Genomic DNA, 27006 nt, shown 5'->3' on the forward strand with positions numbered 1-27006 from the left:
GTCTGAGAGAACATAAAGAATTTCTATTAGAATTATTATCTCCCAAGATTACTAAACACCTTCTGTTGTTCTCGGAGGACCCTAAAACTACATCTTTTGACACTTTACTGCTCAGGATTGGGTCTGTGTGGAATACCCAGCCAGCTCAAATTATCTCAGTCTCAGAAGCTAGAAGGTGGCGTTCTGAGGGAGCACCCCAATACAATAAAACACCACACACAGGAAATAGAGGGCATGGCAGAGGTAGTTACAGAAACTCCTCCACTTACATTCCCTTCCATGAACTCAAGAGACCAAAAGGAAAAATTAGAAAAAGAGAAAATGAAATGGGAACAGGATCGTCACACAATGCAGATAGAATTGGACAGAGTAAAAAGTGATTTGACAGCCCGGAAAAACAGTGTTAGTCCATAGGGATGTCCTGACTCTCTGTGTCCGAATGCCAAGGTGACTCAGGCCTTCACAGCCCAGCCAGACTCCTATCACTTTCCTGTGGACTCACTTTTGGAGATGCAGGATAAGGGAAAGAAGTCAGACTCAGAATTCAGCTTGAGGTATGTGGCACCTTTGATTTTGGACACTTGCGGCCGCCCCAATGTTAATACTACCATAGAGGGTCAGGATAAATTAACTTTGATTGATACAGGGGCTGGAATCAGTTTTACAGATAGAGAGCCTCCTACTGGAGATCAGGAAAATATGGAAATTTGTGAGATTCAGGGTCTAAATGACAAAGCTTCAAAGTGTGTGTCTATCCCACAAAAGGAACAAATGAAAGACATTGTAGAAACTACTGCCAGCACGAGTGAGAATACAGGCAAAGAAATAGTTGAGGTGGCTGGTCTTGCATTAGGTACAGGAATTCCAAATGCTTCTAAACCTTTGGTTCATGAGGTTATTCCTGTGCAATTAGCCACACAGTGTAGCATGCTAGTGCAGAAGCATGATCGTAGTATAACTCACTCAGAGGTTGCAGATGTTTCAGTTTGGGCACAAGATTGTGGGAAAAGGTACACAGAAATTTTGTTTGAGGCCGAAGATCCTGAACCACAAACACAGCATCCAGGACTTCCTCCAGCAACAGAACTGGTGCCTAAGATGGAGGAGAGGGGTCTGAGTGGACCTATCTCTTTAGCATGTGGCTCTCCAGCTTGGTCATTTGCTAATTCAGAGGGCTCTGTTAGACTCACTATACACTCTCAGGCCCTAAGATTTCAAAGCCTGTAGTACCAGTGGCTGCCTCTTACTCTGACATTACTGTGAAATTTAACCCTAAATGTGCATTTTTCTCTGTCTTAGACACGACTAATGATTTTTGGAATTTGCCCCTTGCCTCTGAATGCCAGGACACGACAGTGCAGACAAAAGAAGACAAATCTAGCCTGCACCTGACTTCTGCACCGCAGTACCCACTCCTCCGAGTGCAGTGGGACCCAGGTGGCAGACATGTGGTCCAAGTTGGCCTGAATGGAACATGGACAAAGTTTGTTTTAAGTGACTTTGAGGATGCTGCCAATTTAAAATGTTTTTTTCTTTTTCTTAGCAGCAGTTCGGATATATACATAGCCATCCCAGACCAGTTTTGGCACAAAGATATTTCTAGTGTTTTCCAAGGATCCTCTTTATCACTGCAGAGATAGAGACGTTCCAAAGAAGATATTAGCTTTATGCCTTTTCTGAATATGAGATGGTTATGACATGCATTATTTGTACTACTCAGGTGTTCATCTTTGCTGTGTTTTTCTATAACAATGTGTTTATTTGCAGAGTTCAATTCAGCCCTGAACACTTGACAGATGGAAGAATAGCTTCACGCCTAAAACTTTGTGTTCTATGTTTTGTCTGTGCCATGTGGTCTGTCTTTTGTCTATTTGTTTTAGTTTAGGGGGTACCCCAGGATACATAACATTGGCCATTTCTAGAGCTCTTTCCCCCATTTTTTTTTTTTTTTTAATAACCCAATTGCACAATGTTCTTTTCATCTATTGTTTCATATCCTAAATGTAGCTTAGTTAGGGGTTATATTTTTAAGTAAAGGTTTCACTTTTTATACCGTGTTTATTCTATGATCCTCATTAGATTCAGTACACATTTCTGACATAATTTTTTTATATATACATTCAGTACAGAATTATGGTCTCTCTGAAGTGCCATAATAGTTATATGCAGCACACAAAAACATATCTTTTTGAAATGTCTGATTAAGAACCTTAAGTACCTGAATATTGTCTGTCTTTTGCCATAACTATATCAAGTAAATGCATTAATATTGTCACATGTTGCCACATTCAGTACAGGCAACCTGGTTTCTCTCTCTCTCTACATTCAGTACAGGCAACATGGTTTCTCTCTCGTTTTCTATCTCTTATTTGGATCACACTGAAGTACAGCTGCTGAATGATATCTGGACTCTTTTCAAGCCGGTGTATCCCTTCCTGTATGCACAGACATCATTTAAAGATCCTGTGCAGACATTGTTTCATCCCAAGCGTGCATCTCACCAGTTTAAAGAGACTGTAATTCATCTTCCTGCACCCTGACTGCAAAGACTTTTCCACACATGCTGTACACAATGTTTCCTGTTCAATTCCACCTATTTAACCTATTCTATGGACATTCCAGACTTTATTTCATATGCTGTGCATCCACTACCTCTTGGTATGGGGAATGAGACATTCCACAAGCTGCTGAACTTTACTGAACTCCATACTTAAAACCTCCAAAAAAGTGAATCATACTATCACTTTTGAAAATGGACACATTGCATAAACTGTAGAAAATTTGCTACGAGACACTCATGTCTCAGTTTGGGAACTTTTCTTTGGTTATTCGCTCACTGCAAACCACGTATTTAATGTTTTAATTCATCCTATCATTATCTTAATTATTGTACAAATTGTGCTATGTATTATTATGATTTTCCTTTGCTGTAAAGTGAAACACATGTACATTTCTTTACAACGCATATCATACAAAGTTCCTTCTAACTTTTAAGGCAGTTATACATGTATTTCCAGTATCTTCTCTGACACTTGCTAATTTGGCTAATTTGGTTCTAATTTGGTTTTAATTTGGCATGGCCATACCAGGGTCAGACATAATATATTATCCCATATCCCATCCTTAGATACTCTCTCATGACATCTTGTTACCTTTATGCCTGAGGAAGCTTCCTGCATCCCTTATGCACCGTTCATTCGCTCAACGACGGGTAAGATATGGGCATACTGGGATCCCCGCCCAGATGATGGCCTATACAACCTAAGACAGAGGTTTGAACTCATAATGGGAACTGTTTATCTTTTATCTTCATAGCTTGGAGATTCTGCAGGACAGGAGACGTGTTGTTGGAGGTAAGCGAGGGTACCACAAGCTTCCCTCATTTCAAAGAATAAAAATAAAAAAGTATGGGAGATGTCAGCATAGCTATTGCTAGCATTCTTAGTTGGCATTACTAATGTCAACGAAGGCCTATGGGAAATTATATCAATCTGACTCTGGATGCAGAATTCTGTGCTCCTGACAAGAATTCACATACATTAATCATTCAGCCAGGCTGGATTGTTTATCAAGAAGATAGGCTGCTTGAATGGGACAAAGAAGCCAGAGACTAATACCATCTACCATGCCTGCAAGTATCACACCCTCCTTATCAATTAAATTAACCATTGTTTCAAACAGTTTACAAATTCTAAACAGAAAGATACTGGGACATACAATAGTTTCTATACACAGAATAAGATTCCAAGCAATAAAAGCCTCCTTTCTGCAACACATCTGCAGCTCTAGCTCTCCCTCTTTCTCTGTCTATCCTTCTCTTTATCTATGGAATACGAAGCTTGGACCATCACCCCATCCCCCTTTTTCTCTCTCTCTCTGCCTCTCCTTAGAACTTCAGGCTTCTATGTCTCTCTTTTCCTCTGAACTCTGTAAGGCAGGGAAACTGCGTTGCTCTCTCATAAATTGTAATGCTTAATTGTTGTAATGCCTATGAATACTACTTTTCTGTAAGCCTATTTCTATAATATATTCTTTATGCAATCACCTCTGGCTGTGCCTCTTTGATTCTACTTCCTGGTGAATCATCTGTGAGGGAACTGAACCTGGGACCTGGCGTTTGTAAGGGCACCTCTCAAGTGACCCCACCAACCATACATTGTGGGGGCCACTAACAAACCTTACAAGGTGAAGGGAGGGAGCTGGCTAAAAGCTACGATCGATCGGGCAGGCGGGTGGGGGCTACGGGGATCGCGCGTGTTCCCAGCTCACACTGGAAAGTGGGAGTGAAAGGGAAAAGGATTCTGGATACAAACCTCGCTAATAAACGGCCACTACCCTACCAACCTCAGCGAAATCATTATCACCCCGATCCTCAAAGACCCCAAAGGACCGATTGACTAAACAGCCAACTACAGACCCATTGCCTCTATTCCATTCTACGTCAAAATAATAGAAGGACTTGTTGCCAAATTCCTCTCCAATTACCTAGAAAACCATAACATACTCCATCCCACACAATCCGGCTTCAGAAACAACTTCAGCACGGAAACACTACTAGGATCTCTCTTGGTCACAGCCAAACAACATCTCAGCACAGGAAAAAAATGATGCTCATACAACTAGACCTGACCGCTGCATTCGACTTGGTGGACCATAACATACTACTACAAATCCTAGATACAATAGGTATCACAGATAAAGTATACACATGGTTTGAAGGATTCCTTAAATCAAGAACCTATAGAGTAAAATCAGACAAACAAAAATCTGAACCTTGGTCAAACCCCTGTGGAGTTCCCCAAGGATCCCCTCTATCCCCGACTCTCTTCAATCTCTATACAGCCTCCCTCAGCTCTCACCTGGACAAACAAGGCATAACCTCCTACAGCTATGCCGATGACATTACCATTCTCATACCCTTCGATCAACCAGAACTCTCCATGACAAACACAATATACCAAACTCTAAAATCAATAGCAACCCGGATGAAAGATCACAAACTGAAATTGAACCCAGATAAAACTAAATTCATCCTCCTTGAAAACAACAAAATACCAACCATAACCAACATTGAAATCAACGCAATCAACTACCCCATACAAGCCACCCTAAAACTGCTAGGAATAACTATCGACAGATGCTGCACCATGCAACCGCGAATCAATAAAACAATACAAAAGTCATTCTCAGTCATGAGAAACTTAAGACGAGTTCGAAAATTCTTCGAGAAAACACAATTCCAGCTCATAGTTCAATCCTTAATACTAGGCCTACTTGACTACTGTAACATCCTCTACCTCCCATGCCCTACAACCATAACAAAACAACTACAAACTATCCAAAACACAGCACTAAGACTCATCTACTCATTAAAGAAACATGACCACATTACAGAAGCATATCTCCAATCGCATTGGCTTCCGATCTCAGCAAGAATACAATTTAAATTCTACTGTCTACTATTTAAGACTTTATACAGAGACAGTCCAAACTACCTGAATAACCGCCTCATCCACAACATCGCAACCAGACATAGGAAAACTCACACCCCATTCTCATACCCCCCAATTAAGGAGGTCAAACGGAATAATCTATATGATGGCCTCCTGGCCACTCAAGCAGCCAAACTAGACAACCAAATCGCCAATCTACTGACGGCATCCCTCGACTACAAGACTTTTAGATAAGAAATAAAGACCATACTCTTCAAGAAAACCCTGAAAAAAGAAATAATACCGCAAGTTTCAAACTCCACCTCTCACTAAAGCCAACTACCCCAAACAAATAACCTTATCCATTTCTTACTCTCTTTGAAAATGACCAATTTTTTTTTTTTGTAAGTTCTTGTTGTAATACATCCTGGATGATTCTTTTGTAATCCGCCTTCAACTGCAAGGTAATGGCGGAATAGAAATCCCTAATGTAATATTTTAGATTTGAAAGCTGTCTAAAGCTTTCGTTCCACTCAGTACATTTAAATGGTTTGTCATTTGTGTGAATCTTTGGTGACTTATTGAATCTGTACGCCAAGTGAAGCTTTTACCACACTCTCTATATGTAGATGGTTTGTCTCTTGTGTGAATATTGTGGTGAACTTTAAAGCTTTAAAAGCCGTGTGAAGCTTTTATTACACTTTTTACATACATATAAATAGTTTGTCCCCCGTGTGGGTTGTTTGGTGCTTTTTAGATATGAAAGTTGTCTAAAGCTTTTATTACACTCACTAAATTTAAATGGTTTGTCATCGGAGTGAATTTTTTGGTAACTTTTTAGATTTTGAAAGCAGAGTGAAACTTTTATTATAGTTATTACATGTAAATGATTTGTCTCCATTGTGGATCATTAAGTAACATTTTATATGTGAAAGGCAAGTTAAATTTTTATTACACTCTGTACATGTAAATGGCTCGTTTTCCATGTGGATTTATTTTTTGTTTTTTTTAGACTTGAAAGGTATGTGAATATTTTATTACCTTAATTACGCTTAAATTGGTCTCCCGTGTGGATCATTTGGTGTCATTTTAGATGTGAAAGCTGAGTGAAGCTTTTATTACACTCAGTACGTGTAAATGGCTTTTTACCTGTGTGAATCTTTTGGTGTCTTTTTAGATGTGAAAGATTATTGAAGTTTTTATTACACTCAGTACATGCAAATGGCTTCTCACCTGTATGAATCATTTGGTGAGTTTTTAGACATGAAAGATAAGAGAAACATTTATTACACTCAGTACATGCAAATGGCTTCTCACCTGTATGAATCATTTGGTGAGTTTTTAGACATGAAAAATAAGAGAAACATTTATTACACTCAGTACATGTAAATGGCTTCTCACTTGTATGAATGTTTTGGTGACTTTTTAGGTGTGAAAGCCGAAGGAAGCTTTTATTACACTCAGTACACGTAAATGGTTTGTATCCTGTGTGGATCATTTGGTGTCTTTTTAGACTTGAAAGATTATTGAAGCTTTTATTACACTCAGTACATGTAAATGGCTTTTCACCTGTATGAATCTTTTGGTGCCTTTTTAAATGTGAAATATAAGTGAAGCTTTTATTACACTCAGTACATGAAAATGGCTTCTCACCTGTGTGAATCATTTGGTGACTTTTTAGACATTTAAGATGAGGGAAACATTTATTACACTCAGTACATGTATATGGCTTCTCACCTGTGTGAATTCTGTGGTGACTTTTTAGTTGTGAAAGCTTAGTGAAGCTTTTATTACACTCAGTACATGCAAATGGCTTCTCACCTGTATGAATCTTTTGGTGACTTTTTAGTTGTGAAAGCCGAGGGAAGCTTTTATTACACTTAGTACATGCAAATGGCTTCTTACGTGTATGAATCTTTTGGTGACTTTTTAGGTTTGAAAGCCGAAGGAAGCTTTTATTACACTCAGTACATGCAAATGGCTTCTCACCTGTATGAATCTTTTGGTGTCTTTTTAGATGTGGAAGATTATTGAAGCTTTTATTACACTCAGTACATGTAAATGGTTTCTCACCTGTATGAATCTTTTGGTGCCTTTTTAAATGTGAAATATAAGTGAAGCTTTTATTACACTCAGTACATGTAAATGGCTTCTCACCTGTGTGAATCTTTTGGTGACTTTTTAGGCATTTAAACTGATGGAAACATTTATTACACTCAGTACATGTATATGGCTTCTCACCTGTGTGAATTCTGTGGTGACTTTTTAGTTGTGAAAGCCGAGGAAAGCTTTTATTACACTCAGTACATGCAAATGGCTTCTCACCTGTATGAATCTTTTGGTGACTTTTTAGTTGTGAAAGCAGAGGGAAGCTTTTATTACACTCAGTACATGCAAATGGCTTCTCACGTGTATGAATCTTTTGGTGACTTTTTAGGTTTGAAAGCCAAAGGAAGCTTTTATTACACTCAGTACATGCAAATGGCTTCTCACCTGTATGAATCTTTTGATGACTTTTTAGGTTTGAAAGTCGAAGGAAGCTTTTATTACACTCAGTACAAGTAAATGGTTTGTATCCTGTGTGAATCATTTGGTGTCTTTTTAGATCTGAAACACTAGTGAAGCTATTATTACACTCAGTACATGCAAATGGCTTCTCACTTGTATGAATCTTTTGGTGACTTTTTAGTTGTGAAAGCCGAAAGAAGCTTTTATTACACTCAGTACATGTAAATGGTTTGTATCCTGTGTGGATCATTTGGTGTCTTTTTAGATTTGAACCACTAGTGAAGCTTTTATTACACTCAATACATGCAAATGGCTTCTCACTTGTATGAATCTTTTGGTGACGTTTTAGTTGTGAAAGCCGAAGGAAGCTTTTATTACACTCAATATATGCAAATGGCTTCTCACCTGTATGAATCTTTTGGTGGCATTTTAGATATGAAAGCCAAGTGAAGCTTTTGTTAAACTTAGTACATGTAAATTTTTTGTTTCCTTGGTGAATTATTTGATTACTTTTTAGATTTATTTGACTCCTCTGGTGCATTTGGCGTTCTGAAAACAAGTCAAATCTCCTATAACTCTTACTACAAATAAAATTGGTTTTCTTATTATATGGAGTACGTGTAAATTCTTTCTGTTGTTCTTTTCCTTTCCTTTCTCCCTGATTACATTTAGAAGTCACTTGATCACTATTATTATTTTGGAAGGGTTTCTCTGCTAGGTGTCTCTGGTGCTCGGGGATGATATTGAGCTCCCTGTTACTCCTGTCACACTCAGTGACTCCATCTGCTGAGTCTCCTGCACTGTTTCTCTGCTCCTCTGATTCCTGCTGACGATTCCTTCTATTTCGCCTCTTAGTTCCCTGAGAAATATTCTCACAGACATGTTCTAATTGGCTTTGAATTTGTTCTTGTTTATTCTTTTCTCTCTTCCTTGCTTGAATGATCTGATGACCTGCTGGATATAAACAGAAGGTATTAATCAAGTGTTAGGAGACAGTGATACTAAGATATTAACCGTGTTTAATAAGGAGAAGGATAGCTAATGTAGCAATGGACTACGAATGTCTTAAGAACCAAGGTTCTTTCCTATAAAGAGATTAGGTTTTACCTTGCTAATATATTTTCTGGTGCAATAGATGTGTCATTCTGGACAAGTGAGCAATTTCCCCATAGCCGTGAGCCTTGCAGAAAGAATCCACTCCGGATCTTTTCTTTGTCTCTCCTACTTCACAGAGGGCTCTACTGCCACCTACAGTTGGTTCCCAAGCAGGCAAGAGCCACTCTGAAACTTAGGCAGCGTATGGAGAAACGGCTCAAGGTAACAAGTCTTTTCTGCTCTAAATAAAACAAATATTTCAACCAACATCAATCAAACGTGGAAACAAGCATGCCAACAGAAGCATTAAGGGAGCTCAAGTAGTACCCCCAAATTACCCCAGTAATAGACTCCTCTTCATGGACTTAAGGTCTGACTGGCATCCAAGTTGTAGGCTGAGAGAGGAACATTCTGAATGAGACAGTAGGCAGGTGCAGGAAATAAATGACAGGGTGGGGGTCCAGAATGACACACCTATCTCCTAGGAAAGGTATTAGCAAGGTTAGTGCCTAATCTCTTTTTCTAATGCAATAGGTGTATCATTCTGGACAAGTGGGACATACAAAAGCCGTCCCAGAAATCTAGGACGGGATGACTGCCCCGGGACGTAGTACTGAGGACCCAAAGATAGAGTCCTCCCTTGCCGTCACATGTACTCTGTAAAACCTTAGCAAACCAATGTAGAGTAGACCGGGCTCGTGTGCAAAAGGGAAGAACTGTAGGTGGTAGTAGAGCTCCCGGAGGGATACAGAGTGGATTTCTTCTGAAAAGGCTCGCGGCCATGGGGAGATTACCCGCTTGTCCAGAATAACACACTTATTGCACTAGAAATACCTATTTCATAAAAAATGTGGACCACATTTTTGGATTCCCAAACTTGTAGAATGACAAGTATATTATTAAATACTTTAAATGGCTAAAGCTGTCGATGAGACCTTTTTTTCAGGAAATAATTCATTCTACAGAAAGATCTTTGATGGCTGGAATAAAACCACTTATATTAAACATAGAAACATGATGGCAGATAAAGACCAAATGGCTTCTCCAGGCTGTCCATCCACAGCATCCATTATCTCCTCTTCCTAAGAGATCCCACGTGTCTATCCCAATCTTTCTTGAATTCAGATGCAGTCTCTGTCTCCACCATCTTTACTGAGAGAATGTTCCATGCATTTACCACCCTTTCTGTAAAAAGGTATTTCCTTAGATTACTCCATCCTATAGGAACATAAGATTTGCCATTGCTGGGTCAGACCAGTGGTCCATCGTGCCCAACAGTCTGATCACCTGGCAGACCTTAGATCAAAGACCAGTGTCCTATTTGAGTCAAGCCTTACTTGCGTATGTTCTGTTCCAGTAGGAACTTATCCATCCTTGTCTTGAATCCCTGAAGGGTACTTTCCCCTATAACAGCTTCCGGAAGAGCGTTCCAGATTTCTACCACTCTCTGGGTGAAGAAGAACTTCCTTACGTTTGTACGGAATCTCTTCCCTTCTAACTTTAGCGAGTGCCCTCTCGTTCTCTTCATCTTGGAGAGGGTGAACAATCTCTCTTTCTCTACTAAGTCAATTCCCTTCAATATCTTGAAGGTTTTCATCATGTCCCCTCTCAGTCTTCTCTTCTCAAGGGAGAAGAGTGCCATTTCTCTAGCCTCTCATTGTATGGCAACTCCCCCAATCCCTTAACCATTTTTTGTCACTCTTCTCTGTACCCTTTCGATTAGTACTATGTCCTTTTTGATGTACGGCAACCAGTGTTGGATGCAGTATTCCAGGTGGGGGCGTATCATGGCCCGGTATAACGGCATGATAACCTTTTCAGATCTGTTTGTGATCCCCTTCTTAATCATTCCTAGCATTCTGTTTGCCCTTTTCACCGATGTCGACAAGATCACCATTGTATATCCGCCCATTTACTCCTTCGAAGAACTGCAGTAAGTTTGTCAAGGATGATCTTCCATTGCTGAAGTCGTGCTGTCTGGTCCTCATCAGTTTGTGTCCGTCAAGGTAATCGATGATGCGCCTCTACCATCTTTCCCGGTACCGAAGTCAGACTCACTGGTCTGTAGTTTCCCAGATCTCCCTTCGAACCTTTCTTGAAGATTGGCATAACATTCGTCACTTTCCAGTCTTCCGGAATCTTTCCTGATTTGATCAACAGATTGGCTATTAGTTGAAGCAGTTCAGCTATAACCCCTTTCAGTTCCTTGATTACCCTCGGGTGGATGCTGTCCGGTCCCAGGGATTTATCGTTTTAAAGCCTATCAATCTGTCTGCATACCTCTTCTAGACTGACCGTCAACCCTGTCAGTTTCCCATCTTCGTTTCCCGCATATAGCCTGTTTGCTTCCGGTATGTTGTGTATATCCTCTTCGGTAAATACAGACGCAATAAATGTGTTCAGTTTGTTGGCGATGGCTTTGTCCTCTAGCACTCCCTTTATCCCCTGATCATCTAACGGCCCCACCGCTTCCTTCGTGAGTCGTTTCCCCTTAATATATCAAAAGAACAGCTTAAAGTTTTTGGCCTCCTTGGCTATTTGTTCTTCCTAGTCTCTTTAGCCCCTCTTACCGCCTTATGGCACCTGCTTTGATGTTGTTTGTGCTTTTTCCAGTTTTCTTCCATCTTTGTCCTTTTCCATTCCTTAATCGCGTCCTTCCCTGTACAGTGAGCCACGCCAGTTCCTTGTTCTTCTTTCTCTTGGAACCCTTGTTGATATGCGGTATATATAAATTTTGCACCTCTGTGACTGTGTCCTTAAAAAGGGACCATGCTTGCTGTAGCATATTTATAATGCTTATCCTCTTCTTAATGTTCTTCCTCACCATGACTCTCATCACTTCGTAGTTCCCTGCCGTAGCTGTCGTTCTGGATCTATTTTTGTTCCTGTGTCTAGGTTGAAGTGGATCATGTTGTGATCACTGTTTCCCAATGTCCCTTCTACTTCTATACCTTGTGCCTCGTAGTCCATTTATAATTAAGTCTAGAATTGCATTTCCTCTCATTTTTTCCATGACAAGTTGTTCCAGGAAGCAATCACCTACAGCATCCAGGAACTTGGTCTCTCTACTGCAGCTGAAGTTGCCTAGGTTTCAATCTATCCCCGGATAACTGAAGTCGCCAACAATAACTGCGTTGCCTCCCTTGTATTCGTGTTTAATCTCGTCCGTCATTTCTTCATTAGTCTCTTCGGACTGCCCTGGGAGTCGGTAGTAGATGCCGATCTTCGTATCCATTTGTTCTCGGTATTTTGACCCATAGAGACTCTACCTTATTGTTCGTTTCTGGTGTATTCTCTCTGGTAGATTCAATTAACCTCTTTTATGTATAGGGAAATACCCCCACCTTTGTGTTCTATTCTGTCTCTGCGGTATAGCTTGTATCCAAGACGCACAGTGTCCCAGATGTTGTCCTTGTTCCACCATATTTCCATGTTGCCCTCTCATTGCAGAGTTTCCTTTCAAATTAAAGAGACTCGAATCATGCGCATTTACATTACGTAGGTATTTAAACATCTCTATCATATCTCTCCTCTCCTGCCTTTCCTCCAAAGTATACAGATTGAGATCTTTAAGTCTGCCCCATACGCCTTATCATGAAGGCCACACACCATTTTAGTAGCCTTCCTCTGGACCGACTCCATCCTTTTTCTATTTATTTGAAGGTGCGGTCTCCAGAATTGTACACAATATTCTAAATGAGTTCTCACCAGAGTCTTATGCAGAGGTATCAATACCTCCTTTTTCCTACTGGCCATACCTCTCCCTATGCACCTTTCTAGCTTTCGCTATCACTGTTTGACAAGCTTAAGATCATCAAACAGATTGAAAAGGTGTTAGTGAAAGCTAGAAGGATTTTAGGGTGCATAGGGAGAGGTATGGCCAGTAGGAAAAAGGATGTATTGATGCCCCTGTATAAGACTATGGCAAGTCCTAATTTAGAATATTGAGTACAATTCTGGAGGATGCACCTTCAAAAAGATATTAAAAGGATGGAGTTGGTCCAGAAGAAGGCTACAAAATTGAATTTTGGGGGGAGGGTGGGGGGAGGAGGGAAAAATCTATGGAAAATAATGGAACATTCTTTGAAACATACACCTTACATTGTAAGAGAACTAATATTCCAGAAATATTTATTTATTTTTAGTACTTATAATACAACTTATAGTCTAAGTGGCTTACAGTCAGGTTCTCAAGTGTTTATCCCTATCTGTCCTGTTGGGATCACACTCTATCTAATGTCCCTGGGGGAATGGGGGGATTAAGTGACTTGCCCAGAGTCACAAGGAGCAGTGTGGCTTTGAACCCACAACCTCAGGGTGCTGTGGACGTAGCTCTAACCACTGCGCCAGTATAGAAGGAAATGTGAGAGTGATTGATATAGAAAGAGTTAAGAGGTTGGGGAGAATAAAATGTTAGTTAAGTTAATTTTCACTCTGTGTGACAATAAGGTATTGTGCCATAAAATGGATCTTTGCCCCTCATATAAGAACCCGAGTATCTCATGCATGCTCAGATAAAGATGAGCCTGGTTTGGAAATTTAGGTTACAATGCCAGACTTTATCTCAGCGGTTTCACCCCCGTCCCTCTTATTACTGCACTCACCTGAGCAGCTGCTTCTCCCAGGTTCTCTTTCCTCTGATCCTGGCTCATCCTTGATGTACGGCTCTTCCCCTCGTTCAATGCGGCATATGATGTCAGGAGCAACGGTCAGAGATCCTGTTCCTGGTGTAAGAAAACTGCATTAGGTTTCCCCAAATTATTTACTGACCGAGTCCCTCAAATTTAAGACGTAGGAGAAATGTCTAGCATAAAGAATTTCACCAACTTCAGTGACGAAAAATATCCAAACACTCGGTTAAAGGAATCATTTTAAGCCCTGCAAAAGTCCCATAAATCCTCTTTACTTATCTTTATAATCTATTTCCCATTCTAGATAATATAAAACATTATCAGCCTCATTTCATTATGTGTGAACTTCCTCTTCCTTGAGGCCAAGGTTTGGTTTAAATTTGGGACTCTTTGTTACAAAGCCAAACACGGTCAGACACCTGGTTATTTATTGGAGTAATTTACATTTTTTAAGGTGGTTTGTCCACTAAGGATAACTTCATTGTTTGTGTTCCCTCCAGTGTGAGGATGTCTTTACAATAAATTTTTGCATCGAACAATTGCATATCAGGCTGCCAGTTGGGATTCGGAACTGCGTATTTTGTTTGCTTCTTGGATTTCATACATGCATTTCCGAAAACTATTGAAGACTTCCCTTTACGTAAGATTCTTAGGAAAGTAAAGAAGATGATATTTCTTTTGTATTTCACTGTGGTGTACAGTCTCTTGATGATGGAAACCACATCGATCTGGAAGGTATTGCGGTCTAGAAATGGATTTTAATGTAATAAGGTCTTCTTCATCTCATCCAAACCGATGTGAGCTCAGAGAAACCTCAGGAAGCCAAAATTATTTTCCTACATCCCCCCTCCAGAGAGAACTTTCCTGCAGTAAGAGTCAACCATTTCAGAGATTACCCTCAACCAAAGCAGTAAGAATTTCTTTTCAATTCTAAATCTAGGTATTTCTTGATATTTTAATCAACTTGTCACCAATTGTGTTTATCCTTTTGTTTGACCATTCGTTCCATATAGTTGGATTACCTTCCTTTAAGGGAATTAAATCTGTTGGGAAGCTCAGTCGATCTTTTGTTTTCAAGTTTGTGGAGATCTGGAATGAACTTTCTGACTCCATTAGGCTTTTAGGCCAGCTGCAATTATTTCGTAAATTCCTGAAAACTTTGTTGTTCTCGCAATTTTTAAATGGTTTAACTACAGCCTCAACGAAATGATAATATTATGCTTTTCTTATGTACTTTATTTTTAAATTAGTTCTTCCTTCTCTTATGTTTTCTGCTATGTACTCTAGTCTTAATTATATGTGAACCGAGTCGAGCTCCATTGGGAGATGACCCGGTATATAAATCAAAGATTAGATTAGACCTTCCATTTTTTTTCCACATTCAATTTTTATTAATATTTTCGATAATACTAACAGCAGCAAACAAGAAGTAACATCAGGATATAAACCTAATCATGTCCGACATAGAATCTAATGCAATCAACAAATATGACACAAGAGCTCTATAAAAGTGCCCCCACCCTCCCCCTGTTGTACAGTAAATTTCAGAGTCAAGTTGACTCTTCAAGACACTCCCCCATAGCAAAACTATCACTCCATATGTTATACATCATTCCAAAGAGGATAATTTCAAACATCCTGTGAAAATCCTGGAGAAGGACCACGATTGGCTGACAAAGGTACATATGAAAATGGAATGGATTACAAGTAATCCGCTATAAAAATCATAACCAACTCAAAAAAGTACGACCATGTGACTCCTCTATTAAAAATCGCTCATTGGCTACCAATACCGCACCTTATTTCTTATAATGAAAGATTAGGTTTCCTACCTCTGCTAATCTTCCTTCTTGTAAATCTTCTCTGGCAGCTGAATGGCTGGGATCTTGTATCGCTATTAGCTTCAGCTGCAGGGCAACTAAAAGATCCCTCCCCTTTAGGGCTACCTGTCCGGGAGCTTCCTGTCTTGCTCAGTTAGCAGAAAAGCCACGTAGACCTATGACAACAGGAAACAGAAGAAAAGAGAGAGAGGGCTCGGGAACTCCCGCTACCAGTTAATTTCTGCTCAATATCGTGTCATATCAAAACTACAACCAAAAACAGCCAACTGGAAACAAACAGATAATGCAAACATCATAAACTGCAAAACCCAGGAAATCCTGGAACATTGACACAGCCTGAAGATCAGAAGGGGCACCCCCCCCTCCCAAGGACCCCCACCAACCCTTAAACCCAACAAAGGGTAATACGCATGAATTTTTTCTTTTTTTTTTTTTCCAATTGTTGAGGCCAGTTAAAGACAGAAATCCAGCTTACCAGTTACTGAAGAGGCAACCTGCGAATCGGACAAAAAAAAAGATGGGCGGGCATTCAGCTGCCAAGATTAGCAGAGATAAGAAACCTAATCTTTCATTTTTGTACAATCTCTTTGGCAGCTGAACGGCTGGGTCGTACCAAAGCAGTCCCCAAAACTCAGGGTGGGTCTGATGAGCCCGCCGCAAGAACAGAAACGCTAAAGACCATATCACTCGTAGACACCACATCAAGCCTGAAAAACCCGGAAAAGGTATGAAGGGAAGCCCACGTGGCCTCCCACCAAGTCTCTACAGGCGAGACCGTGTGAGACTCAGCCTACAAGGAAGCCATTCCTCAGGAGAGTAATCTTCCACCCCAAGGGGAGGCTTCCTCCTTACCGCCACACAGGCCGGGGAAATAGCCACTCGCATCCAACGCAAAATAGAAGTCTCAGAAACAGGCCTTGAAGTGCGGGGCCTGCCAGGACAAACAGATGGGCCGACAGATGTAAGGGGTAGTGGCCCCTAGGTATCCCAAAAGACGACGCCAGATAGCCAGAGACCGCAGAACATGGACCTGAGATGTGGAACCTGAAAGAACAAAGGCCAGCAACCAAACTCCCTGGTTCATGAGGAAAAAAGAAAACACTTTCGGGAAGAAAAGGCACAATCCTCAATATCACCGCCGGTTCCATGTTGCGGAGAAAAGGATCTCTGCATGACAAAGCTGGAAGCTCTGACACTCGCCGTGTAGAAGTGACCACCACCAGGAAGACGGTCTTAATGGTAAGATCTTTCAGTGAGATCGCATCCAGGGGTTCATGAGTGGACGAGTCAGGGAGCGTAGGACCAAAATTCAGGCTCCACAACGGGCAAGGCAGTCGTAAGGGAGGCCCCAGCCTCCTTGCCCACCCGCAAGAACCAGACAACAGCAGGATGAGAAGCTAGAGAACTCCTGAACGAAGAGGGATCCAAACAGGAGAGGCCCGCAAACTGAACATATAGAGAAAAGACTGCCAGACCCTTCCTAAGGCCAGCCTGCAGAAAGTCCAGAACCAGAGCCATCGATGGAACCAAAGGGTCCACCTGGAGCCCCGCACACCAAGCCAAAAACACCCCCAGGCGTTCGCATAGGCCGAGACCAGCGATTTTTGCTTGCTCAGCAGGAGCGTGGCTAAAACCGCAGAGGAATAACCCCTCGCCGTCAAGGCTGCCCGCTCAAACGCCAGACTACAGGACCAAAGCGGTCTGGATCTTGAAGTGCAAACTAATCCAGCGTGAGGAACTGCCGATGGTGAGGAAGACACAGACCGTCCAAAGCCACAAGGATCACAGGGCCCCTGTGCCAAGACACCCGGCCCAAAATGTGCCTTATCATGGGCCACAGGAGAAAGACGCATATAAGGTCCCCAGTGGGCCAAGTTAGAACCAAAGCGTTGATTCCTACGACGCTGACCTCTCGGTGGCGGCTGAATAAGCTGTCTGCCTTCCTGTTCACTTAGGATGCCATCAGATCGAAGGAGCGAAAGCCAGCCCGGACAGGGACCATTCTCCCAGGTCCAGAGACTGACGACTGAGGAAGTCTTCCTGAACGTTGTTGACGCTGGCCACATGAGCCGCGGATAAAGCCAAGAGAGGATGCGCCACCCATGGAAAGAGACTAGGGTATGCAGGGAAACCCCCCCAAAACCCCGATTTAAGGACTCCCTAAAATCGGCAAACTCAGACACCACAGACATGTGCTGCAATGCATTTCAATGGCAGCCAGCATTACACAGTGAGATCATACCTCAGGAGCTGATTAAACTGGAATTTCAGATCTGGCCGCCTCAACTTCCCTGCCACCTCAGATCACGACCTCCAGGACCCTGCAGGGAAATCAGGGAACTCACGAGGCTCGGTTCCTCGGAACTGCAGCAGCCTGTGCTCTACCCTTTGCGGACGAACCAGGGGAGAGATGGCTCCCGAACCTGGAGATCCGATTCAATCTGCAGGCTGTCCAGAGGGCTTACTGCAGTTTCAGGCTTAAAGAGCACCCTCCAGAAGCAGACAAACATTAAAATGTCTGCGATCTCCCGCCGAAGGGTCACTCACACCGAGTTGATCCGCAGCATGTGGGCAAACCTGCAAAAAAAAATCAAAATAAGACTAGGAATTGAAAACAAATCACGAGCAGAGTTAACTGAGATGAAACCAAGCAGTGAAACTGCAGGATCAAACTGAGCAAGACAGGAGCTCCTGGGCAGGTAGCCCAAAGGGGAGGGATCTTTTAGTTGCCCTGAAGCTGAAGCTAATAGAGATACAAGATCCCAGCCGTTCAGCTGCCAGAGAGATTGTACAAGAAAATTGCATTACAGTCTTAAGATTCACCAGAATAATCTTCCAACTTTTCTCAATAGATTACTGATTCCATACACTCCCTCAAGAACCCTACGTTCATCTGATCAAACCATAGTAACATAGTAACATAGTAGATGACGGCAGATAAAGACCCGAATGGTCCATCCAGTCTGCCCAACCTGATTCAATTTAAATTATTATTTTTTTTCTTCTTAGCTATTTCTGGGCGAGAATCCAAAGCTTTACCCGGTACTGTGCTTGGGTTCCAACTGCCGAAATCTCTGTTAAGACTTACTCCAGCCCATCTACACCCTCCCAGCCATTGAAGCCCTCCCCTGCCCATCCTCCACCAAACGGCCATACACAGACACAGACCGTGCAAGTCTGCCCAGTAACTGGCCTAGTTCAATCTTTAATATTATTTTCTGATTCTAAATCTTCTGTGTTCATCCCACGCTTCTTTGAACTCAGTCACAGTTTTACTCTCCACCACCTCTCTCGGGAGCGCATTCCAGGCATCCACTACCCTCTCCGTAAAGTAGAATTTCCTAACATTGCCCCTGAACCCTCCTTTCTATCCCATCTCTTAAGTACGTAGGCACAAGATGGACAGAAATCTTCTCAGTAACCGCACCACAGCTATGCAACTCTCTTCCAGGATATACAGCAGGCCCTCAATATTCGCGGGGGTTAGGTGCAGAGCCAGCCCGCGAATAGGGAAAAATTGCAAATAAGTTTATGGGCTGGCTCTGACCCACCTCCACCTCCCTCCTGTGTCCCCGACCTTACCTGGTGGTCTAGCAGTGACGCGGGGCAGGAGCAATCATCCTACACTCCTACCCCGTGCAGAGCTATCATCAAAATGGCTGCCGTGACTTCCCGTTGTAGTCTTGAGACTACAACGGGAACTCACGGTAGATAAAGACCCGAGTGGTCCATCCATACATGCTCCATAAATTCATTTAGTTTAATTGGCCCTTTTTCTTAGATATTTCTAGGCCAGAAACCAGAGCCCTACCCGGTAGTCTGTTTAGGTTCCATCTACTGCAGTTTCGGTCAAAGCTCACTCCAGCCCATCTTAACCATCCCAGCCATCGAAACCCTCCCCAGCCCATCCTCAACTGAATGTCCATATACGAGACACAGACTGTGCAAGCCTGCCCAGTACTGGTCTTAGTTCCTTCAATGTCTACCCATTATTTTCTGATTCGAGATCCTCTGTGTTCATCCCACACTTGTTTGAACTCTATCACCATTTCCTTCTCCACCACCTCCCTCGGGAGCGAATTCCACACATCAACCACCCTCTCCGTAAAGAAGAATTTCCTAACATTACTGTTGAATCTACCACCCCTCAACCTCAAATTATGCACTCTGGTTTTCACCATTTTCATTTCTCTGGTGTAGATTTTGTTCTGCGTTAATACCTTTCAAGTATACGGGCGGAGCCTGACAAGCACAGCGAAAGGACGCATGGAGTAGGAGCTCCTCCTGAACTTTTATAATATCTATAGATTATATTACTCCTTTGCCTATTTTACACAGCAGCCCGAGTTCCGGATCTCTTCTATATTACAGATGACCCCACCAAAGCCAAATAAGGTGGATCAGAATCCTACACCACAGCTCAGCGGGAAACGGCCTAAACCAGAACCCAGCACGCCTGAGAAAATGGCGGCCAGATCCACAGATTCTCAACTTGATGTGCTCATCTCTGAGGTGAGATAATTTAAATCGATAATGACTGCACAAGTGGCTGAAACAAAATTAGTACGTGAGGAACTTAAGTCCATTAATGCACAATTTGTAGACGCAAGACATCGTTTAGATGCTCTGGAAGAACAGGCTGCGTCAACGAAATTGAAACTAACCTTAGTAGATCAGCATGATAAACATGCTCTGCAAAGGGAGGTTGAAGATCTTTTAAATAGGAGCCGTCGTAATAACATTCGGCTCATAGGTGTTCCAGAGACTGCAGAAGGCTCTAATATCATTGCTTTTCTTCTGGACACGTTACCTAAGCTTCTCGGCCTAACCTTTAAGGAGCCGCTCGAGATCTAACGAGCACATCGAGTTCCCTCTCACCTGATAGCATCTCTGAAAACACTATGCCTGATTGTGGCGAAGATTCTTCGATTTCAGCACATTCTGCAAATTATGGAAGCCGCAAAATCACATCCTCAACTACTTTTTCAAGGGAAACACCTCCACATAGTCCCTGATCTGGCGAAGACAACTGCTGCTAAATGCAAGGAATTTCTCTCCTTGCAACAAGATTTGAAAGATATTGGTGCAAAATTTGGACTCATATTCCCAGCAAGGATGAGAGTCATGTATAATAATCGCACCTCGTCTTACCTTGAACCGACAGAACTCAAACTCTTCTTGGACTCAATCAAAATGCAGTGATCTGATCATATACTCTGATCCAGTGTTTGTCTATATAGCTGTCCTGCATTTATGCTTAATTACAGCTTCTTTTTGATGGTTTGGCAATGGTTTGGTTAGTTAAAAAAGATGCTGTTCTTGGAGGGGCTGGGTTCTCCGTAGCAATACTGCGTTGTTCTTACAGGAACACCCACAAACTGTTTAGCCTTACGCACTTACATACTCCCTTAGTGATTATGTTTTGTGCTATGAGTTTAATTCTATCTGATTCTCTCTTATTCCTATCTGCTTTCTTCCTTTGATTTGATTTTTTTAAACTTAGATTCGTACTTCCTCTTTTCTTTATTTTCCCTCTGAGGTTTCTCCTATCAAGAAGCTGCTTATATAAACACCTAGATGGCTGATTTACATATCCTTTTATTTAATGTTAATGGCTTAAATCACCCTATCAAACGTTCTAAAGTAGCCAACCTTTCAAAAACAAATGTCCCGATGTAATTTTTCTACAAGAGACCCATCTAAATTGTCTATTCCAGGATACTCTAATCATATATTTTCCCCTGCAACTCAGGAAAAAGAATGGAGTGTCTATATTATTTAAAAATACTGTTCCACTTACCATTCTCTCCCACAAGGCTGACTTAGAGGGCAGATGGTGTTTGGCTCATGTTGTGTTGCATTCATCAGAATTTATACTTCTTAACGTTTATGGTCCAGTACTTGATCACCCTGAATTTTTTAGAGACCTACAAACCACCCTTCTTGAGTTTTCCAATCATTCCATCATCATTGGAGGAGACTTTAATCAGACTCTAGATTATGTTTTGGATAAAACATCCACATGCAAACCATCTAAAGGTAGAGCACATGCTGAATTACACAATCTAATCAATAATTTCTCCTTACTAGACCCGTGGAGACTTTTAAATCCCAAAGGCAAAGAATACACTCATTACTCCCCCCCACATGCTACATATTCAATAACAGATTTTTTTTCTTGTATCCTCCAGATTAGCTCAGTCTCTGACAAATACCATCATTCACCCCACTGTGCTCACAAATCATTCCTCGGTTTCCCTACATTTTTGATTGATCCTAATTCTAAACGAAGGACTCCTTCGTGGAGATTAAATAACCATCTTCTAGCTGATGATGACATCATTACTAAAATCAGTGACTTCACCAGGGAGTTCTTTGACTTCAATATGAAAGACCCGGAGATAGCTCCATCCATTCTATGGGAGGCTTACAAGGCTTCTCTTCGAGGAGAATTCATCAAGATCTCTGCATGGAAGACTAAATCAGCCCTTCAAAAGGAGAAGACATTGGAGCAATCCATTAAACATTTAGAATCACAACATATGTCTGACCCTTCCCCTAGCTCACCCGTATAAAGCAAAAATATGAATATAACTCCTTGCTCTCATATAAAGCTAGAAGGGATCTATTTGTTCAGGCGTCTGGGCACTATGTAGGAGACAATCTCATGGGAAAGTCCCTAGCGAAATATCTCAAAATTAAACAAAATAAATTCCATATATCAGCCATACAGTTTGACAATAGACATCCGGAAACAGATCAAACGCTAATATCCCCACATTTTGAAAAATTCTACTCTAATCTAATCCTTAGGTTTGTATACCGCATCATCTCCACGTTCGTAGAGCTCAACGCGGTTTACAGTAGGAGAAATAGGAAGGAACTACAACATAGGGTTAGAGGTAGAAGTGTGAAGAAAATTTAGAGGACTTGAGATGCCAAGATATAAGAGTTTTCTTGATTCCTAAGTTGGAGGGAGACTTACATTTTTTGAGAAAAGCCAGGTTTTCAGATGTTTTATACAAATCAGAATCGCACTCTTCTACATCGGATATTGACACATATTTGGACCAGATATCCCATCCTACACTTCAATATCGATAGAGGAAATTAAAAACGCTATATCCTCTATGACTACTAACAAAGCCCCAGGTCCCGATGGATTACCTAGTGAATTCTATAAAACCTTTAATACTATCATGGCTCCTCATCTTTTGTCTTACTTTAATTACGTTCACTTTTGCCCTGAGATACAATATAATTTTGCCGAAGCCACTATCATAATTTTTCCTAAACCAGATAAAGATCCCACTCCTTACTAAATCTAGATTATAAGATCTTGGCTAAAATTCTGTCCACACGTTTGAATAATGCAATCCATTTCATCATTCACACCGATCAAGTTGGCTTCATTAAACATAGGAGATAATCTTAGATTATTCCATCATATTAACAATCTAGCCAAGTCCACCTCAGAGCCTGTAGTAGGATTGGCCATTGATGCAGAGAAAGATTTTGATCGTGTTGAGTAGCCTTTCCTGCTGCGAATTCTGAGGTGGTTCAATTTTGGAAATTATTTCATTAAATTGATTGAAACATTATATTGCCACCCTTTTTCAAGACTCTTAATTAATAATACCTTATCTAAACCCTTTTCTTTATCCAAAGGTACTCGGCAGGGCTTTAGAACCATTCCTACTTTCAATACGACAATGCCCCCAGATTCAAGGTATACATATAGGTCACAGACAAATTAAATTAGCGGCATATGCAGACAGCGTGCCAGACTTTAAGAATAAATGGGATACCCATGTGGGATCCCTACGAGGGTCAAGATAAGGAAATTGGGTCATTAGGGCATAGACAGGGGGTGGGTAAGCAGAGTGGGCAGACTTGATGGGCTGTAGCCCTTTTCTGCCGTCATCTTCTATGTTTCTATGATGTCCTTCTCTTCCTGCGCAACCCCCTTCTTTCTATACCAGCTTTCATCCAACAAGTGCGTACTTACTCGATACATTCTGGATATTCAGTCAACTGGGAAAAGACAGAGATATTCCCACTGAATGATTTGGTCTTCCCATCAGATATAGCTCAGTTTCAATTTTCTTGGTCTTCTCATTCTATTAAATATTTGGCCATTCTAATTCATAAAGATGCCTCCCATGTGATGGATTTAAACATATCTAGAATCGAACATCTTCAATCGTTTACTAGATGATACCCTTCATACCTCTCCTGGTGGGGTCGAATATCATCAATTAAAATGACCCCAACACCTCAAATTACATACATATTTTCCTTGTTACCTTGTCTCTGTTCCCCTTCAGTATATCAATGGATAAACACAAAGCTCTCTAACTTTATTTGGGCAAATAAAAAACCAAGAATTTCTATTAGTAAATTGAGAGCCTCTAAAGAAAGCGGAGGAGTAAATTTCCCTGATTTCCACCATTACCATATAGCATCTCTAGTTAAATATGGAGCACATTGGACACAAGATTGTGCCCAACTGAACTCCCCAGCTTGGTTTGAAACTGAACAGTTTAAATGCTCACCAATACCTTTGAGATCTCTACTTACTATGTACATCCCTAAAAAACTAAAAATTTTTACGCTTTTGAGTGCAACACAGCAGGCTCTCTGTTTTTTTGAATAAGTCTGCGGATGTATCAATGTTTAATCTGCCCTCTATGTCTCTCTAGAACAATCCAGCTCTTAAATTAAAAAATAAACCATTTTCATGGAAAACATGGCAAAAAGCAGGGCTCTGGCAAGTACATCAACTTTTTGCTTCGCAAACTGTGATACCCTTTCAATCCGTAATTCTACAATTTCCTGGTATCTAACATTACTACTGACAATGGGAATTATTAACTTCTGCTATTGACTCTAAGAACCTGCAATTTCATGTCATAGATTTAAGGGTAAATTAGATGCACATCTCCCTTGAGAAGCATATAGTGATATGGGGACTAAAACTATGCCAGGGTAGACCTGCCGGGGTGTCCGCGTGTGCGGACCACCAGACTTGATGGACCCAGGGTCTGAACCGGAGATGGCAATTCTTATGTTCTTGACTCGTCCACTACTATTGAAAAATGATGTGATTTAGCCATTACCCAAGGGATAGCTGTTTCCTTCATATACCACATTCTGCGAGACTCACATTACCAATTCTCAAAGGAGGTGGCACAACAATGGTTGACGGAAATTTCTGCTACAGATTTAACGATAGATTGGAATAGATTCCGGTCAAAACTAACCGCCCCTCCTTATCATCCAGAATCTTGAAATCCTTGTGACCCTGGACAAGTCACTTAATCCCTCGAATGCCCCAGGTACATTAGATAGAGTGTGAGCCCTGGAACAGACAGGGAAAAATGCTTGAATACCTGAATAAATTAATGTACACCATTCTGAGCTCCCCTAGGAGAATAGTTTAGAAAATTGAATGAATAAATAAATACCTAGTGAGAGCAGGGTCTGATAATTCTCCTTCATCACCTCCCTGTAAAGCTCCTTCTGCTCTTCATCTAAATACCCCCACTCCTCCTGGGAGAAAGAGACAGCGATGTCCTCAAATGTCTCCTGCACCTAAAACACAAACCAGAAACACTCAGGGACATGTGAAGGTGCTCAGAATGCATTAGATTTCAGCTGGCTTCATTCTCCTGAGAGTCCTGACATTTAATCACGGGAAGAAGAGGACACCAAGGATCTCTCTCCCCCAGGACCACAGCCGGCTAAAGGGGCTGTGGCACTCTAAGCCAACTTTTGTATTGGCACCACCCTCCTGGAATCTGGTATCTTTCCTTTTCCCCCTCCTGCTGGACCAGGTGACACACACTGGCTCAGGACACTGAAGATAAAGGGTGCCAAAATCTCAGTCCTGCATCTGTCCCTCAAAATCTGAAGGTAGAGTGGACTGGGATTTTGGTGCCCTCTATCACTGACGCCCTGGTCCAGGGCCTCACCTGGTCCGTAGGTGAGGCCAGCCCTGCCCAGGACCTGAAAGGAGAAAGGGAGAGAAAAGAGAATATAAGAGATGCCAGAATGCAAAGAGTATCCTAAAGCAGGAAGGGAGGAGAATCAGGAAGAAGAGCCCCAGGAATGGATTGAGCAGTGCCAGACTCATTTCTTCTTCTGCTTGCCTCATGCAACATGTGTGTGTGAGCGAGAGAAAGAGACTGGATGGCATTGTCTGGCATTGCATGCCCTGCTGCCCACTTCCTGCCAGTCTCCTACCTGCTGAACAGAAAGTCCTGCAGCCATTATTCCGCCCTTCTCCAGAGCCCCAGATCCAGCTCTGTCTCTCTCCCTCCTTGCAGGGCTCCCTCAGCACAGCTTTGTGCTTTGCTGGGCCTCAGCACCGTACAGTATAGTACAACAATCACCACCCCTTCCACAAGGAGGTGATGTCACAGGGAGGGGGAGCTTGCAGCTGAGGATGGATGCTGGGAAATGTAGTTCTACTGGTATGCAGGACACTACTGTAATTTTATTGAAAAGAAACACAATTCTGTTTGGAGATAGAGAAGAGGCTGGAGACAGAGCAAAGAAAGGAAAAAAAAGAACAGAAGAGAAGAGAAGGAACAGACAGTCAGAGATGTTCATTACCCAATAATTAAGAAAATTAAAAGAAATAAGCAGGAAAAACTCTGGATGCTCTTGGGGAAAGGAGGAGGAACAGCAGCTTTAGTTTAGACCCTGTTGCTGTTTAGTTCGACCATTGTGGCCTGTCAGACCAACCCAGCCACCTGGATTCTTGGGTTACACTAGGACTTGTAACATTTCAGATTAACTCTTTGCCAGACACTCGTTGCTGGATAAGGTCAGTGTAGGGCAGGGGTAGACAATTCCGGTCCTCAAGAGCCACAGGCAGGTCAGGGTTTCAGGATATCCACAATGAATATGTATGAGATGGATGTACATGCACTGCCTCCTTGAGATGCAAATCTATCTCATGCATATTTATTGTGGATATCCTGAAAACCTGACCTGTGGCTCTCGAGGACTAGAATTGTCTACCTCTGGTGTAGGGTTTCCATATGGCTCCAGATGTGCGGATGGGAACAGTGGGGGGGATTGGGTGCTGGGTCTGTGTGCCTAGTATAATGGTTCTACTTTTTTGTATTTCTTCTGTTGACTGTTCTTTGTTGGTTGGATTTTATTTTTGAAAATAAAAATTGATTACACATACTGTGTTTCCCAGAAGATAAGACAGTGTCATATTAATTTTGGGTCAAAAAATTTAGCACTGAGACAGTAATCGCGGCCATCTTGGATAATTTAAGAACATAAGAACATAAGAGTTGCCTCCGCTGAGGCAGACCATAGGTCCATCCCGCCCAGCGGTCCACACTCGCAGCGGCCCATCAGGATCATTGCCTGAGCAATGGTCCCTGACTAATTTTATAGCTTACCATTTAAACCTATCCCTATAATCTACCTCTATTCTTATCTATACCCTTCTATCCCTTTGTCCTCCAAGTACCTATC

General features: G+C 41.8%; 3 protein-coding genes across 7 annotated transcripts in view; 1 reads left to right on the forward strand and 2 right to left on the reverse strand.

Moving 5' to 3' along the window:
- The window catches only part of LOC117354551 (oocyte zinc finger protein XlCOF6-like), a 70135-nt gene extending 48889 nt beyond the window's left edge, over nt 1-21246 (reverse strand). The window contains exon 1 of one of the 2 annotated variants that reach the window (XM_033932272.1): nt 20659-21246. The gene's annotated coding sequence lies outside the window, so the exon portion shown is untranslated. Of the gene's footprint in view, nt 1-20171 lie in introns of both variants that reach the window. The other variant, XM_033932270.1, reaches the window with a different exon arrangement.
- Nucleotides 5832-25914, reverse strand: LOC117354555 (oocyte zinc finger protein XlCOF6-like). 2 transcript variants are annotated; one of them, XM_033932282.1, is made up of 4 exons: nt 25753-25914; nt 24975-25101; nt 13640-13759; nt 5832-8891 (listed from the first exon to the last, which is right to left on the reverse strand). In XM_033932282.1, exons 1-4 carry the CDS (start codon nt 25777-25779, stop codon nt 6517-6519), a joined length of 2649 nt encoding a protein of 882 aa, XP_033788173.1. In that variant the 5' UTR covers nt 25780-25914; the 3' UTR covers nt 5832-6516. The 2 variants fall into 2 exon arrangements, with proteins under 2 accessions (XP_033788173.1, XP_033788172.1); XM_033932281.1 differs by having other exon boundaries at nt 5832-8894.
- The window catches only part of LOC117354562 (oocyte zinc finger protein XlCOF6-like), a 34352-nt gene continuing 27186 nt past the window's right edge, over nt 19841-27006 (forward strand). For all 3 annotated transcript variants that reach the window (XM_033932305.1, XM_033932304.1, XM_033932306.1), the window contains exon 1: nt 19841-20019. In XM_033932305.1, the coding sequence (XP_033788196.1) occupies nt 19879-20019 (141 nt within the window). In that variant the 5' untranslated portion in view covers nt 19841-19878. The remainder of the gene's footprint in view (nt 20020-27006) is intronic.

The sequence above is a fragment of the Geotrypetes seraphini genome, chromosome 2 (assembly GCF_902459505.1).
Source record: "Geotrypetes seraphini chromosome 2, aGeoSer1.1, whole genome shotgun sequence".
NCBI lineage: Eukaryota > Metazoa > Chordata > Amphibia > Gymnophiona > Dermophiidae > Geotrypetes > Geotrypetes seraphini.